The following is a 13,988-nucleotide window of genomic DNA, read 5'->3' as shown; positions in this document are numbered from 1 at the left end:
GCGCCGGCCGCCGCCAAACTTTTTCTCTTGCAAGTGGAAATGAGGCGACCGCCACGCAGAATGGGGGGGGGGGGGGGTTCTCCCCGGAGAGGCTCACCGAGACGGCAATTAGGCCGGCACAGCAGACCGCGGCGGAGGCTTCACAGGAGGAGGCCGCCGCCTTATGCGGCGCTTTGTCCCCGAGTTTTGCGGCTTTCCGACGCCATTAGCTCACGTTGACGCTGTGCAAGCGCGCTTCGGACGCTCATTTGCACGACAAAGCCGCTTGGAAGTCGCCATTAGTATTTGCAGTTAAACGGCAAAAACACCCACTTGTAAAAATATAGTACGAGTGTTTGGTTTTGGGGACCAAAACAATAATGGAGGACCACAGACATGTTGTTGCTTTTGACGTTTTTGTATATTTAAGCCAAACTATGAAAACAAGTGTGACTTATAGGCCCAAAAATACGGTGAACAATTTTTGAAACAATAATTTGAGACCGGCTTAAAAACTAGAGGGTAAGACTTGTCAGACTTACACCTCCCAGAAGCGGACTTCACCTCCAAATCCCGCGTCGGAACACCCCACAACATCCATCTTATTATGAAAGCGGCTCGTCTTGCGCCACTCGTGGAAGCGGTCGTCGGAATCAATGGCAAAAAAGGCGACTAACAAGCCAATAGCAGATTCCCGACACCGTCACGATCCCCATTGAGGACGACGAAAATAGCGATCTCAGCGCCGCACGGGGCCTTTGCGTCAATGTTCGCACCATTAGGCCAGCGCCATTAAGCCCCCCCCCCCCCCCAGCCCGCCTCACCCAATTGGGCTCTCTCAGCGGCTCATTGATCAGGCGCCGGCGGTGGAAGCCTATCAATAGGCGCTCACCTTCAGTCGGGGGAAGAAGCAGACGTTCATGAAGGTGTGCACGAATTCCAGGTCCTTATCAATGTAGAGTGCCGCGATGAAAGCTAAAAGAGAGAAAAAAAAAAATCTTTTTTACAGTGTTTTCCTGGAAGTAGCCAAATTGCCACTAAAACAACACAGGAAGCTCCTCCCTGACATTTGTCAGGACGCAGCACTTGAAAACTACTTTCTTAACACCGATTACTATTCTCCTAGTAGCCAGGGATTTGGCACCATCTTGTGGCGGAAAAACGAGAACTGGTGAGTTTTTCCAGCGGTAACTAGCAGTTACTTCCAAAGAAAAAAATGTTTGTGAAAGGCAACTCTCGAATATGAGGGGGTTTAACTTTCTTTTTATTTTGGATTTTAAATTAACGTGAGAAAATGATTTTTTAAATCAATAAATTAAAAAGAAAATATGCCTGAATTTGGGCCAGGATAAACCCTATTATTTAGCATAGCTCTGAATATGTCAATTGGCCAAGGATCAAGTTGAATTGTTTGCTCAGCACTTTGCGTCCAGTTGAATGCGCAGAAAGAAGTCAAAAGTGAAATGGAGATATGAGATATAAGCTGAGTCTAAGTGTGCATGCGGCCTGTTTGAAATGGAAGTTGCATCTGGCCATTAGCCGCCCCAGAGAGGAATGATGGGTAATATTTGAGGCGGGGCGGCCGTAGCCGCGGGGCGCCGCCGTTCATATGCGGAAAAGAGGCGCGCTCCTTTTTCCGAGCTGACCCTCGCCTCCCTTCCCGCGCTGCCAATTACGGTGGCGGCCCGACGGCGCGATCTGAGAGGCAAACGATGAGAGGCGTTTTGTTTTTATCTTTTCCTGCATCACTGATGGCTACTTTCTCTCTTGCTGCACTCGCCACGAGATTGATTCTCAGCATGCTGCGCCACTTGATGATGACCGTTCTCATACACTCCACTTGCAATTCTATTCTTCTATTATAATATACAGTGTATATATATATATATATATTTATTTATTTATTTATGCTACAGATGTAGCACATAATGTCACACGGTATTATGCATGCACAATTGGGAAAAAAAAAAAGTATTAAACATTTGGTCGACATTATACCAATACATTGGAAAATGAAGTAAAAACATTGTTTATTCGTAACTTTTAAGATTTATTATTATGCATGCAGTGCATGATTGAGGATCACCAAGTAATACCCCGTGGCATTATGGGAAAATGCTACGTTTGTAGCATTTAGCCGACAAGTACGTTTGAATGCACTCGCCAGGCAAAAATGTTGACTCCACATTGGCGGCGCGATGCATCTGTAGTCAATAAAGTTCATATGTTGATGATTTTGAAGTGTTTGGTACAAAACCGTGCGGCGACAAAAACTATATTTGCCACTGTACAAGTGCTGAGCAGTAAAAACAATAAGATTGTAGATTTATATAGTGGCTTTTGAAGGGACCCCAGAACACTTAAGTATAGGGCTGACATGGCATGATGAAATGTTCCAACGTGTGGGGAGCATTAAGTGTTCGGACTGGGAATAAAATATGAGCGTATCAGCAAATGAACACAATAAAGACAAAGTATTTTTAGCCAGCGTATCATTAGTGTGATTGCTCTTTCCATGCAGTCATTTGTACAATTGTGAAGGGAAGCAACACAAGGCTTTACTAAAAGCAACTAATGACAACATTTACATGACGTAAGTCCCACACGAGAGCTGCAAAAATGAAGATTTAACGACGCGTCTCGTCAGCAGCCTAAATTGGGCACTTGTTTGTCCGTGAATCACTCGCCGCATCTTGTTTATTGTGCCAGCCAAATCGTTTTGTGTCACACTCCAGGAGCGGCGCATTGGAAAAGAAAATATTGAGCAATAACGAGCTATTTAATTAAAAGCTATTGAGTGCAGATGAGTTGAAGCCTTCCAGACATGATGGAGAAAAGTTGGCGCTTGGAAACTTTTTTGGTTTTTTTTCAATGCTTCCAAATGTCTGTGCTCATTTGAACGGATGGCGTCTGTGCATACATATGCACGCAATCAATATCGGGCCGCTGTGATCAATAAGATGTAAGTTATTGAAGATGCTGGCACCTACGGGAACGCATTGCAACAGCGAGTTGCTCTCTAACGACTAAACAAGCACATGATTTGATCTCTCAGCTGCAAACTTGCACATTCCAAGTGTGACCCTTTCAGATCTTCAGGGGCTTTTCAAATTGCTAACGCTGTGCGGCAGCATGACAGCTGCTCGGCATTCTCTTCAGTTCTGAGGCTGCAGCAAAGCATTCTGTATGCTCTAAAATAAAACAAAACAAAACTTAAAACATTTCAAATAGAACATATTTATACGTTTTTGGGAGCAAAGGAGTTAAAACACACCGTTTTCCATATTTTACAAATCTAATTCAACTTTGCTTGTTTTTTTTGTTTTTTTTAAGCCTAACTCCAAATGGCCCACGTGTCAAAAGTTTGTCCGCTCCTGCTGTACTTACTGTCAAGCACAACATGACTTATTTAGCGTTTTCTCCAGCAATGCTCTCTCCTCTGACATATTTGTGACCATCGAGGCTCACATCAGCAGCTGCGAGGAGCTTGCTGAGCCTGGCTGTTCTTCACCACGTTTGTCATTTCCACCTTTAGGGTTGACGACCTGTACCATGTTGTCACTCGCATGTGTGGGCTCGGACTGTCAAACCGCCTTTTACAGGTTTTCTGCAGCTAAGTCAAACTGAAGGCTTTTTAATGCTACTTAAAATGAATTGAATGCCTCCCTCACACATATACATACATACATGTATGCATACACTGTTAAAATATTAGGGCTGTCAGTTGATGGATTTCCATTGTTAACTCACGATTAATCACAAATTAATCGCACATTATATCTGTTTGAAATGGACAACAAAATACTTTTTTTCCCCCCAGTTTTCCATACACAAATGTGGTTGCATCTTTTAGTTTATAGGTTTTATAGTAGATCATTCATCAAGTTACAGTTAGCAGATATGGTTAAAAGGAGTGTAAAACATTAAGTCACGGATTTGTATTCAGGTCATTTCTGCCACTAGGTGGCATTAGTGTTTCATGTTGGACATTGGTCACAGGAACAGTGCATTTTTTTCTTTTCAAATTGCGAGCAATTGGTATTGGGAATTGTGTGTGTTTGTACGTACACTCCAGCAAGTCAGCCAGCGTCTTGGTCCGAAGCGCCACCGGCCTCTTGGTTTTGTCGTTGGTGATGGCGAACTCCTGCATGCCAAGCTCCTCCGCCACTTTGGCCTGTGTGCGGTTGTTGACCAGCGAGCTGCGCAGGAGCTGCCGCAAAACACACAAAGTTTCAACAAGTCGTGTCACATGCGGTCGAGTGCTTAACTCAGGGATGTGATTTGACCAAAGTGAAATTATCTGAAAATTTAGCCGGGGGTCTGGGGGCCGCTGGCACCCAGCTAGGTCCAGGGCAGTGCCCTGGTGGGGGGACAAGGGAGGCGTAGCCCCCCGGAGCTCATGGGTTTTCCGTGTTTTGAAGTACTTTCAATGCACTCACATGACAAAGAAATAGACAAAACAACAGCATAAATTTTCAATGTATATTGAACTATCCCATATAAAATGGCAGTTTTAGTCAACTCAAAATCAGTCACATTCAAAAACATTGGACTGCCTTTGCTTTTAAAAACTATCACTGAGAATATCATCATATCTAACTAATGTGATTACTAAGTTAACACATAAATAATGTTGAGGGGTTCAAATTTCATGAACAAATAATTGTATCATGACCAAATGAAAAGTAACTCATATTAGAGCATACCACAAATGTCTTTGTTATAGCAGAAGATGTTATCTGTCGGAGTCATGTGCATACACAATCAACTACTAAAAAAAATAAAAATCAGAATTTTTTTTTTTGGGGGGGGGGGGGGGATAAAAAAGCGGAATTCCGCGAATTAGCGGAAAAATCACATCCCTGTTAACTAAATACAGTGGAGCGCTGACGTACAAGTGACCTCAATTACAATTGCTGAAAGCCTTTGCTCGGTTGATATTTTGCTTTGTGTTACAAGTCATGATTTCATGATATTCGTAAGTGACTCAGTCATATCAAAACGGAACAAAAATGAAAACACCCACAAGGTGTCATGACTGGAACATTTTTAAAGGAAATCAATAGTTGTGGAATGCTAATCTAATTGCAGCCACTTCACATCAACTGTATACCCGAATCGTTTTATTCAGTTTACCAATGACATCTGCATATGTCCAGTATGTATTATTGATATACAGTTGTCACATACACTTGCTGCCGCTCGCTCTTTCTGCTCTTGTTCCTTGCCCGTTGATGTACGTGTTATCGCAGATTCTTTGATATTTTCAATCTTGTGCTCTGCTCCTGCCCAATTTGCCGTGGTGTAAAATGTCAAGGCAATTACGACAAAGCCAGTCCAATTCCAGCAAACGTTGCGCGGGCGTGACGTGAGGCCGAGGAAGAATTAAATGTAGGATTTGATTGACTTGAAATCAGTTAAAAGTATGGCCGCTGAAAATGGCCGCTTTCCCCAACGCTTTGGCCTGATCGTGAACAATTTTCATCCAACCTGGCCCACAAACGCAGAATGCAGCGTAAGCGCACATCAGGTTTTGGTGGCAACCAGCTTCTGAGTGGGAAAACGTGCGCATCTGTACAGCCCAATAACGCTCCACGTGAAATTATTCATCACGGACAGAAATGGTAATTCTCCAGTAAATGTTTCGGGGAGATTGCGCGGCGCTCTGGTAAATATTGCATGCTTGACTCGCGGCAGAGCGGACGGCGTCGTGTTCTGCCGGCTGAGGTACAACATCCACGTCCCCAAAAGGAAAAAACACAAACATGTTAAATATAGCTGCAAGATGCATACAAGAGGGAGGCAGCGGGGGAGCAAACAGAATGCAAGATGATGTGAAGCTCTCTCGCTATGTCGCCCGCTCACACACACACTAGTTGAATAGGCGCTTTTATTGAAATCCATTTCAGATGTAGCTTATCTGGATGGCTGCGGCTATCGGGCCTCTTAATGCAGCCTTTCAACAAGGCTGACGTCACGCCTTTTTCCATCTTGCGAGGAGCATCTTGCAACCAACGGGAGCTCTTGTTCGCTGCTTTCAGCCCACTTCAAACGCCGCAGCCCGCAGCTGATAGTCGTCGCGAGCCAAAAGAGAAACGCTGACGCTCGCCAGAAAGAAAAAAAATAAATAAAAGTGAACCCATAAAAATGGCCTCGCGCGCCTTTCAAAAGGTGCGATCGCTCGCTTTTGTGCCACGCAAAGTCGAGGCGCTCCGCTTTATCTGCGAGACACTTGACAGCCTCGGCAGGGAAAAAAATGCCGACAAAGACGCGCGACTGCAAACCTTGGGAGGCTTCGGTCCCGCGACAATTGACGAGGCGCAGTAAAGTAAACACCGCACGCCGGGGAGGAGGAATACTTACCTGACTGACAATTTTGGACTGAAAAGACTGACAGGAAGTACAGAAGTGAGGAAAGACATCACAAAAAAAGCAGCAAAGAGATCAACAAACGCGCTGATGTAAAACGTGCGCGTTTGTGTGTGTGTGACAAAGGTGTCAAAAGAGCGCCGGTGACACAAGATTCAAAGGCGAACAGCCTTCTGTTGTTGCAAATGTCTGACGGAAAGTTCAACAGATCCGTCACTCCACACAAAAAAAGAAAGCTGCCGAGACATTTGTCACGCATGTGGAGGCCAAATGTCTTCACGCGGGAAAGTGCATGAAGGGCGTGACACACTTTTAGAGCTCACGCACGTGTCTGACATATACGAAAACGCTTGCCCAACATATGCCGATGGAACAAGAATTTTTTGTTACACATAATTCAGTGCTTAGCAATTTTTTTCCGAACCCCCCAAATACCCAAGAAGAAAGACTGCGACCATAAATAGTATAATTTGTCTATGAAATCTGCAGTGGAGCTAATATTCTTTTCACGCTCTCTGACAATGAAAGCGCCACTGCCCCCTACTGTAGTGGATTTGCAATTACAATTAATTCTAGTACGGCAAAAAAGAACACCCCAAAAAAACAAGCATGTTACCTGAGGTCACATGTGGCCCCCAGACACCCCACCCCCGGCATTGCACCATGCCAACCTATTTGAAAAAGGACTACCATCATTCAAAGTGTGTTCTCGCTAATGCACACATTTACAGTTGCAGTCTGTTGCGTGTTAAAAGATTCAACGTTGCCCACTTTGCGACTCTAGCAACAATTTTTTGGGCAAGTAGCGAGTCCCATTCGCGCTAAGAACCAGACATACGCATAATCATTTGATTTATGACAAGAAAAGCAGAGTGGAATGGAAAAACAATGGCGCTGATCATTGCCAAAGACATTTTTTTACGCGTCGCAAAAGCAGTCGTTTATCCTTGTTGGAAATATTTGACACAAGTTATGTGCTCTCAAGCTACAAATATTTTGCTGCGGTCGACTTGCCTGAGGAAAAGGCAAGTTTCACATCGACGACAAAAAAGAAAAAAGTTGACATTAAGCGATTTTCGTGAAAATGTGTCTGTCTAAAACAATTTGTCTGTTTTGTTGTTGTTATTTTTTTACCAATTCTCCTTCTCTTAGCCAATGAAATGCATCAGAATATATACGCGAGGTTGATGTGGGCCTTTCCAACATTTCCATGATTTTTTTTTTTTTTAACTCATTCACTGCCATTGACGGCTATACACGTCAAAAATTCATTTGAACTATTTCTATAAGTAAAAAAAAAAAAAAACCTAAAAAAAAAAAATATTGTACATTTAGAGCAGATATAAAATGTGTGATTAATCATGAGTTAACTATTGAAGTCATGCGATTAATTACAATTAAAACATTTAAATTTTTAATTGTAATTAATTGCATGACTTCACTAGTTAAGTCACAATTAATCACACATGTTATATCTGTTCTAAATGTACAATTAAAAAAAATCTAGGTTTTCATACTTTTGTTAAAAAAAGTAGAAACATTTTTTTAAATTAATAGAAATAGTTAAAATGAATTGTTGAGTTTTATAGCCGTCAATGGCAGTGAATGAGTTAAGACATATGTTAGTAGACAACAAGGATGTCGAAGACTTCGATGGCACTGAAATGGAATAGGACCAATAAATAATTCACATGTTTTGCCAGGCCAAAATGGGTTAAATATATTCAAAAGAGTCTGAAGCAAAAGTCCCCATTGGAAATAATGTAAGCTTATTGTTTGCCATTTTCATAACCTTGCTACGATTTCTATCTTGGATTTGAAAGTCTTTTTCTCCATCTTTATTAAAGGGCAGCCACATGGCTCCGTTGCAACTTATTGAACCTTCACCGTCAATAAATAAGCACAAAAAGGTTCAAAATGTTTTCTTCCGATAAACGGGCGGGGTTGACGGCGAATGTCGCTTACTCGACAAGAAAACGCTCACTAAAGTTTTGTGTGAGGCTTGCATTCCAGAAAATAAAAAGAGGGCAGGCCCATCCGTTTTTGGTAATGACATTTGGAGTAAGTGCTGCAAAAAAGCTTCCAAAACACACATGCTGAATTAGCACATTTATGCTCCCACAACTCGTGATTTCCCCACCACATTTGCCGCCGATATTTCCAATGTTAACGTGTACAAGCTGAAAAAGAAGCGAACGGGCGAGTCTTTCTTACTGTCAGGTGTCCCTCGTGGTGGTCGGGGAAGTGGATGAAGAGATACTCGGTGGCCACCAGCTGCATGATGGAATCCCCCAGAAACTCCATCCTCTGGTTATGGCCCCTGGAAGGAGAGACGGCGGCAACACATGGAGTCAATATCCATAAACGACAAATGTGACTAATTGGGTGGTCTTGTGGGGAGACGTGACAACTCCCGGACTGCTTGTGGAAAAACTTCTTCTGACTTTGGATTCAAGTTGACAGTGGAAGAGTGAGGTGCTTGCACAAAGTCAGGAACATTCCGCTTTTTAACGATTCACTTTCTGGCAGCAAACTTCACAGGGAGGCAGGCTGGACGTGCGCCCCCGCTACTAGCTGCTACTAGCGCTACTGTCCGGACCGTCCGTTCAACGCCAATGAAAGACCAGCGTTGCAGATGTAAGGTGGCTTGCAGACAGCAGCACAGCAGCCATCCGTCCGCCCGCGGATGCTGCCGGCTGGAAGGAAGGCGAGGATGAGAGAACAGGATGAGGAGGTTGACATCGGAGAGGGAAACATGTCAGAGGTTGTTGTTGGCTTTCTTGTCCCGCCGCCTTTTATCAGCTGTCCAAATGTGAGCTACTTCACCCATTTTCCCAACCCCTCTGCCGTTTTGTTGAAAAATGTTTGTTGAAGAATTGATTGGCTTGCGTGGCCAAACGCAGGAAATCCGGCAGCAGGCCGCAGCCGGCTCGCCGGGGGCGCGGCAACCCCACACGGGGAGAGGCGGGGTTTTACTGAACCGGGCGTTTTAACTTCAAAACACCTAATATTTCATAAAAAATGACATCGCCATGGTGTCAAAGGTAAGATTTAATCATTATATGCCTATAATTAAATGTGGAAGGGCTACAGGAAACTGTTGGAGTTCAGTACCAACAAGATTAAAAGCCACTGCTATGCGGTTGGTAGTAGAAAGTAATGTGTGTGTGTGTCAATGAGATGACGCAGATGATGTCATGAATGGCGAAGGTCGCACACAAACAACAACTGATGTTCAACTCGAGTCATGCGGTGAGTCAGCGTTGCTCACGGTCGTTTCTTGCTTGCGTATCCGTCAATACATTATTTTGCCGTTCTCACTCTTGTTTTACAGTTTGAGGTGTCACAAAAGCACAAAATATGAGCATCAAACTCATTGTTCTGCTTGACTGTGAATGTTTGTTTTCACAAAGTAAAGCTTCTTTTGTTCACGTTTGACATTTTTGGGTAAAAGCAACTCGCGTTCCGCCGCTGATGACAAAAGAACGGAAAAAAGTGAAAGAAGACGTTCTACTCTTTCATTTGGTAGTTTTTAGTGTCATTTAGTTTTGAGCGCTGAGAGGTCACAAAGTAAAATAATAGGAAATAGGAAAGTAATAAGTGATATCAACATCATATGTAGAAGTGATCTGATCGTTGTATGTTGAGAAGGAGCTACGTTTAGCCGGGTTGTTAGTTGAACTTCGCTCTTTAATTATTTGTAGTTGTTGCAATTCAGAGGTGTACTATTCTATTTTTGTGACACAGCGTAGGCCGTGATATTTTTCGCATGCAAAATATGTGCCTCGGCTCAATAAAGGTTAGGAAACAGTGAGCTATTAGGCTCGCGAGGGACGCGTACAATTGTCAATCATATTGAAATGATGTCCATCACATAATTGAGGCCCTACTTGGAATTCATTCAAATCCCTGGAAATGAGTTTTTCTCTGTTTACCTCAGGAAAAGGAAGTCAGGCACCCACTAGCCTCTGCATTTATATGAATAATTGCACGGATTCTTCTCTCCTTTTCTTTTCCTTTTACTGACAACAAATACTTGGGCCCCCATTTACTTGCCACATCTTTAATTAAGTCTGATAAAGTCCATTATTATTTAAGAAGAAAAAAAAAAAACAGCCGACTGACTTCTCCTCAGGGCCACATCATTTTTTAATTAAAATCAGCTCCAAATGATTTATTTTGTATCATATCAAAGTCCCTGGTGAGTCACGCCTGGCACTGGGGGCGTGTTCAAGATGCAGGCTTCATATTTGCAGCGTCCGAAGGTGGTCCCTCATTATTTTCCATTTCGTTTAGTATATTTGTTTTACATTTACTGTCATCCGGTGACATTTCTTCTTCAAGGTGCAAAATCACAAAAGCACACCAAGGCACTCATCGTCGTCATAATCTCGAGCAGTGGCTCTTAACCCTGTTGGAGGTAATGAACCCCACGCATTCATCGAACCCTTCTTGAATGGAAAATACAGTGATTTTTTTTCAAATTCATTCATTGGTATAGGGTTTACTGGTGAATAAACGGAAGAGGGACAGTATGCTTTTCATGGAATCTGGCTCTCTTTCCCTTGAACTCAGAAAGCGTTGTGTTCTTTCTTGTATTCCCCTGGCAACTTAACGAAGGGTTCCTTTAATCTTGCTAGATGACTAGACTCGAATTGCTCAACTTGGCATCGCAAATCATGCAGTCACTCAACTCTATGTTTACAGAGCATGTTAATAATAGCCACCGCTGTTTTCTTCAGATGGAACCCATGGGCAGCAGAAACAACGGAAACAGCAGAGGCCCCGGAATTGAACCCTGTGGAACACCCATACGGTCCCGTGATACATGTCCTTTCATATGGCACGTGCATCCAATATTTGAGTAATATTGTATTAAATAAAAGCATTTTAATTAACTCATTTAGTGGGAAAAAACTCTTAATTGACTGCAAAACCTATGGCAGACTCTTGATCATGTAAACCTCATTAGGCTTGATAAAAGAACGGCAAAAAGACACTTAAGAGGATGCACCTCCATGCTAAAATGACTCTAGCAGAAGTGGAGAGGACACAGGCAGTTTTCTAGAAGCAGCAGCAGCACATTTCCTAAGCAACAAGGGGGAGAAGAGGAGGCAAAGGAGAGGGGGAAGTGACGAGGCGATGGAAGCGAGGGAGAAGGGAGGTCAGAGAGGAAGGCTTTGCTGTGTGAAACACTCGTCCTTTATTCACTGGCACAATGCGGCAGCGAGCTGGAGGGGAGAGATGGGAGGAAAGTGCGGCGCTTCCGCTTTGATGTGAAACACCTTCATCAGCTCGGGTGAAGAGGAGAGAAGAAGATGAAGAAGAAGAAGAAGAAGAGGAAGAGGAGGGGGAGGAGGGGGAAGTCGATGAGGAGGCAAGCTGCTCGCTGCAATCGTCGCCATTTTTGGAAGCCAACTGAGGATGAAGACAACGAGCGACTGCTTTGATGAAAAACTGTAGTGCGGCAAAACTAAAAGATGGCAGACTTCCGCCAAGGCCCAACAACCTTAGACATGCCGTCTGAAGAATAATGACATGCCGGGAGAGGCTCTTCCACCCCAGCCCTGTAGGTGGGAGTAAAAAAAACATTGCAAAGTGGGTGACAACTGCCACATGCAGCAAACGTTTTTTTTCTGCTCCATCTGCTACCCACACTTGGTTCTGATTGCAAGAAAAAATCCAAAGAAAATTTGACAAACATTTTTTTAATTCCTCAACAGCAAATTAACAAACGGACGATCTGACTAACAAATAAACAAATACATGAACAAAGGAACAAACTACTAAATAAGCAAGCAAACCAATGTACAAATGAACAAACTAGCATACGAAGTAACTAAGCAGCCAGACTAACCAGAAAACTAACAAACTAGCATACAAACATATTAAATAACCATCATACATACAAACTGCCAAATTAACTAGCCAGCACGCAAACAAACTAACCAATCAGCATACTAACTAAAAAACTGGCATACAAACTAACCAGCCAGCATACAGACTAACCAACAAACTAAAAACTAACTTACCAACCAGCATTCAAATTAAATAACCATCATACAAACTAACAAATTTACTAACCAACCAGCATACAAACAGACTAACCAACAATCATGCTAACTAGCTAGCCAGCTCGCTCACTTGTTGCCCTGGTCGTCCCAAATGCCAGCAGACTAATGGCATAAAAGTAAAAAAAATAAAATCTTGCATCCACACAAAAATGTAATGGAGTCATTATTTTAGACATGGGCAATGTATTTTTCATTCAATCTTAACCCAAAAAAAAAAAAACGCGCACACAGCTTCTTTCTTGACCTTTTTTTTTTTTTAATGACCCTACAAATCAGCTGGAAAATAAACAAATTGACAAACTAATTGGCTAACAAGCAATGCAAATATAACCTTGAACCCTTGCGCTACGATGCCAATAATTAGCCTAATAGCAGAGGTGCCTTAATACGATTTTCTGTATAAATGAAGATACACGAGATTTTCAGAAAACTAGTTTGGTTGCCAAGTTGACGACAGCCGAGCTCGAAAGGCCGGCACCCAGAAGTGGGGCGGCCTCTCCACGGGGTCACCTCCCACACTCGCCATTCTTGAGGTCGGTTTGTCCTGGGCGCCAGTAGAGAGGGTCGGAGGTCAGCCGGCGTCCTGTCTCCTCATCTGCTGCCTACCTGATTGTCTGACCTCTCTGTGTCTTATCTCACCTTCTACTACTTTTTCTTCTTCATCTTCTCCTCGCCTTCACTGCGACTCGACCCACTTTAAGGTAACCTTTGCCCTTTTGGGAGGTTTGCAGCTTCCAGGAACATTTCCTCTATTTAGGTCAACCTACCTTGGGCCAACATAGCGCTAATGAACACAAAGAAAGAGTGAACCCCCGCCTATTTGCGCTTCACGATTCACAAGTTCCCACATTTTTCAGTGAACAAAAAAAAAAAGTTGCTGACAAAGTGCTGGATTAATAGGAAAGTAGTAAGTGGTTTCAAGGAAGAATGTTGAAGTGATACAGCGGGGATGGGCAAACTTGTGAAAAAGGAGACCAAGATAAATTATTTAGAATGAAAGCAAGATTGACTTTCTTGGCCCGAATTCCAAGAGGTATTATTTGGTGCAAACAACAACAAGACTGCTCAATGCCAAAAGGACACCATTCCAACTGTGACGCATTGGATCACGCTTTGAGGCGGTTTTGCTTCAGGCGGACTTGGACAAGGTGGATGGAATTAGAAACAGTTCAAAAAGGCCAATCAGAGAAAGCTCGGTGAAGCTGACGAGAAAAGCGGAACTTCATTTGTGCGTCATCGGAGGAACTTTAAATGGTGGCAGATGTGTGCTGACTTTCATTGAACCAGTTTGAATGTGACTGGTCGAGAAGCGCTACGATTAAACGATTAATACGAATCAATGATCAAATTAATAGCTAACTATGTTTGATAGTGGATGAACTGTTTAGATATCGTTTTGAATTTTAAACTGTCCAAATATTTATTTATTTATTTATTACGCATACTGTATATTAATTGAGTTGTTTTTTTATTTTTATTTTAGTTTTGTTGTTTAATTAAATTCATTCTTAATTAATCCATTCCTTTTATTTATTTAAAATATTTTTCTTTTATGAATATATACAT

General features: G+C 42.8%; 1 protein-coding gene across 3 annotated transcripts in view; it reads right to left on the bottom strand.

Annotated features, from left to right (window-relative positions):
- drosha (drosha ribonuclease III) overlaps window positions 1–13,988 on the bottom strand; it is a 91,795-nt gene that overhangs the window by 11,548 nt on the left and 66,259 nt on the right. For 2 of the 3 annotated variants that reach the window (XM_077553886.1, XM_077553887.1), the window contains exons 26-28: window positions 8,563–8,668; window positions 4,048–4,189; window positions 872–954 (exon numbers count right to left, since the gene is read on the bottom strand). In XM_077553886.1, the coding sequence (XP_077410012.1) occupies window positions 872–954; window positions 4,048–4,189; window positions 8,563–8,668 (331 nt within the window). Of the gene's footprint in view, window positions 1–871; window positions 955–4,047; window positions 4,190–8,562; window positions 8,669–13,988 lie in introns of those variants that run through there. The other variant, XR_013289630.1, reaches the window with a different exon arrangement.

This window comes from Vanacampus margaritifer, chromosome 20 (assembly GCF_051991255.1).
Source record: "Vanacampus margaritifer isolate UIUO_Vmar chromosome 20, RoL_Vmar_1.0, whole genome shotgun sequence".
Taxonomy (NCBI): domain Eukaryota; kingdom Metazoa; phylum Chordata; class Actinopteri; order Syngnathiformes; family Syngnathidae; genus Vanacampus; species Vanacampus margaritifer.
This window is presented reverse-complemented; position numbering and strand designations above follow the sequence as displayed.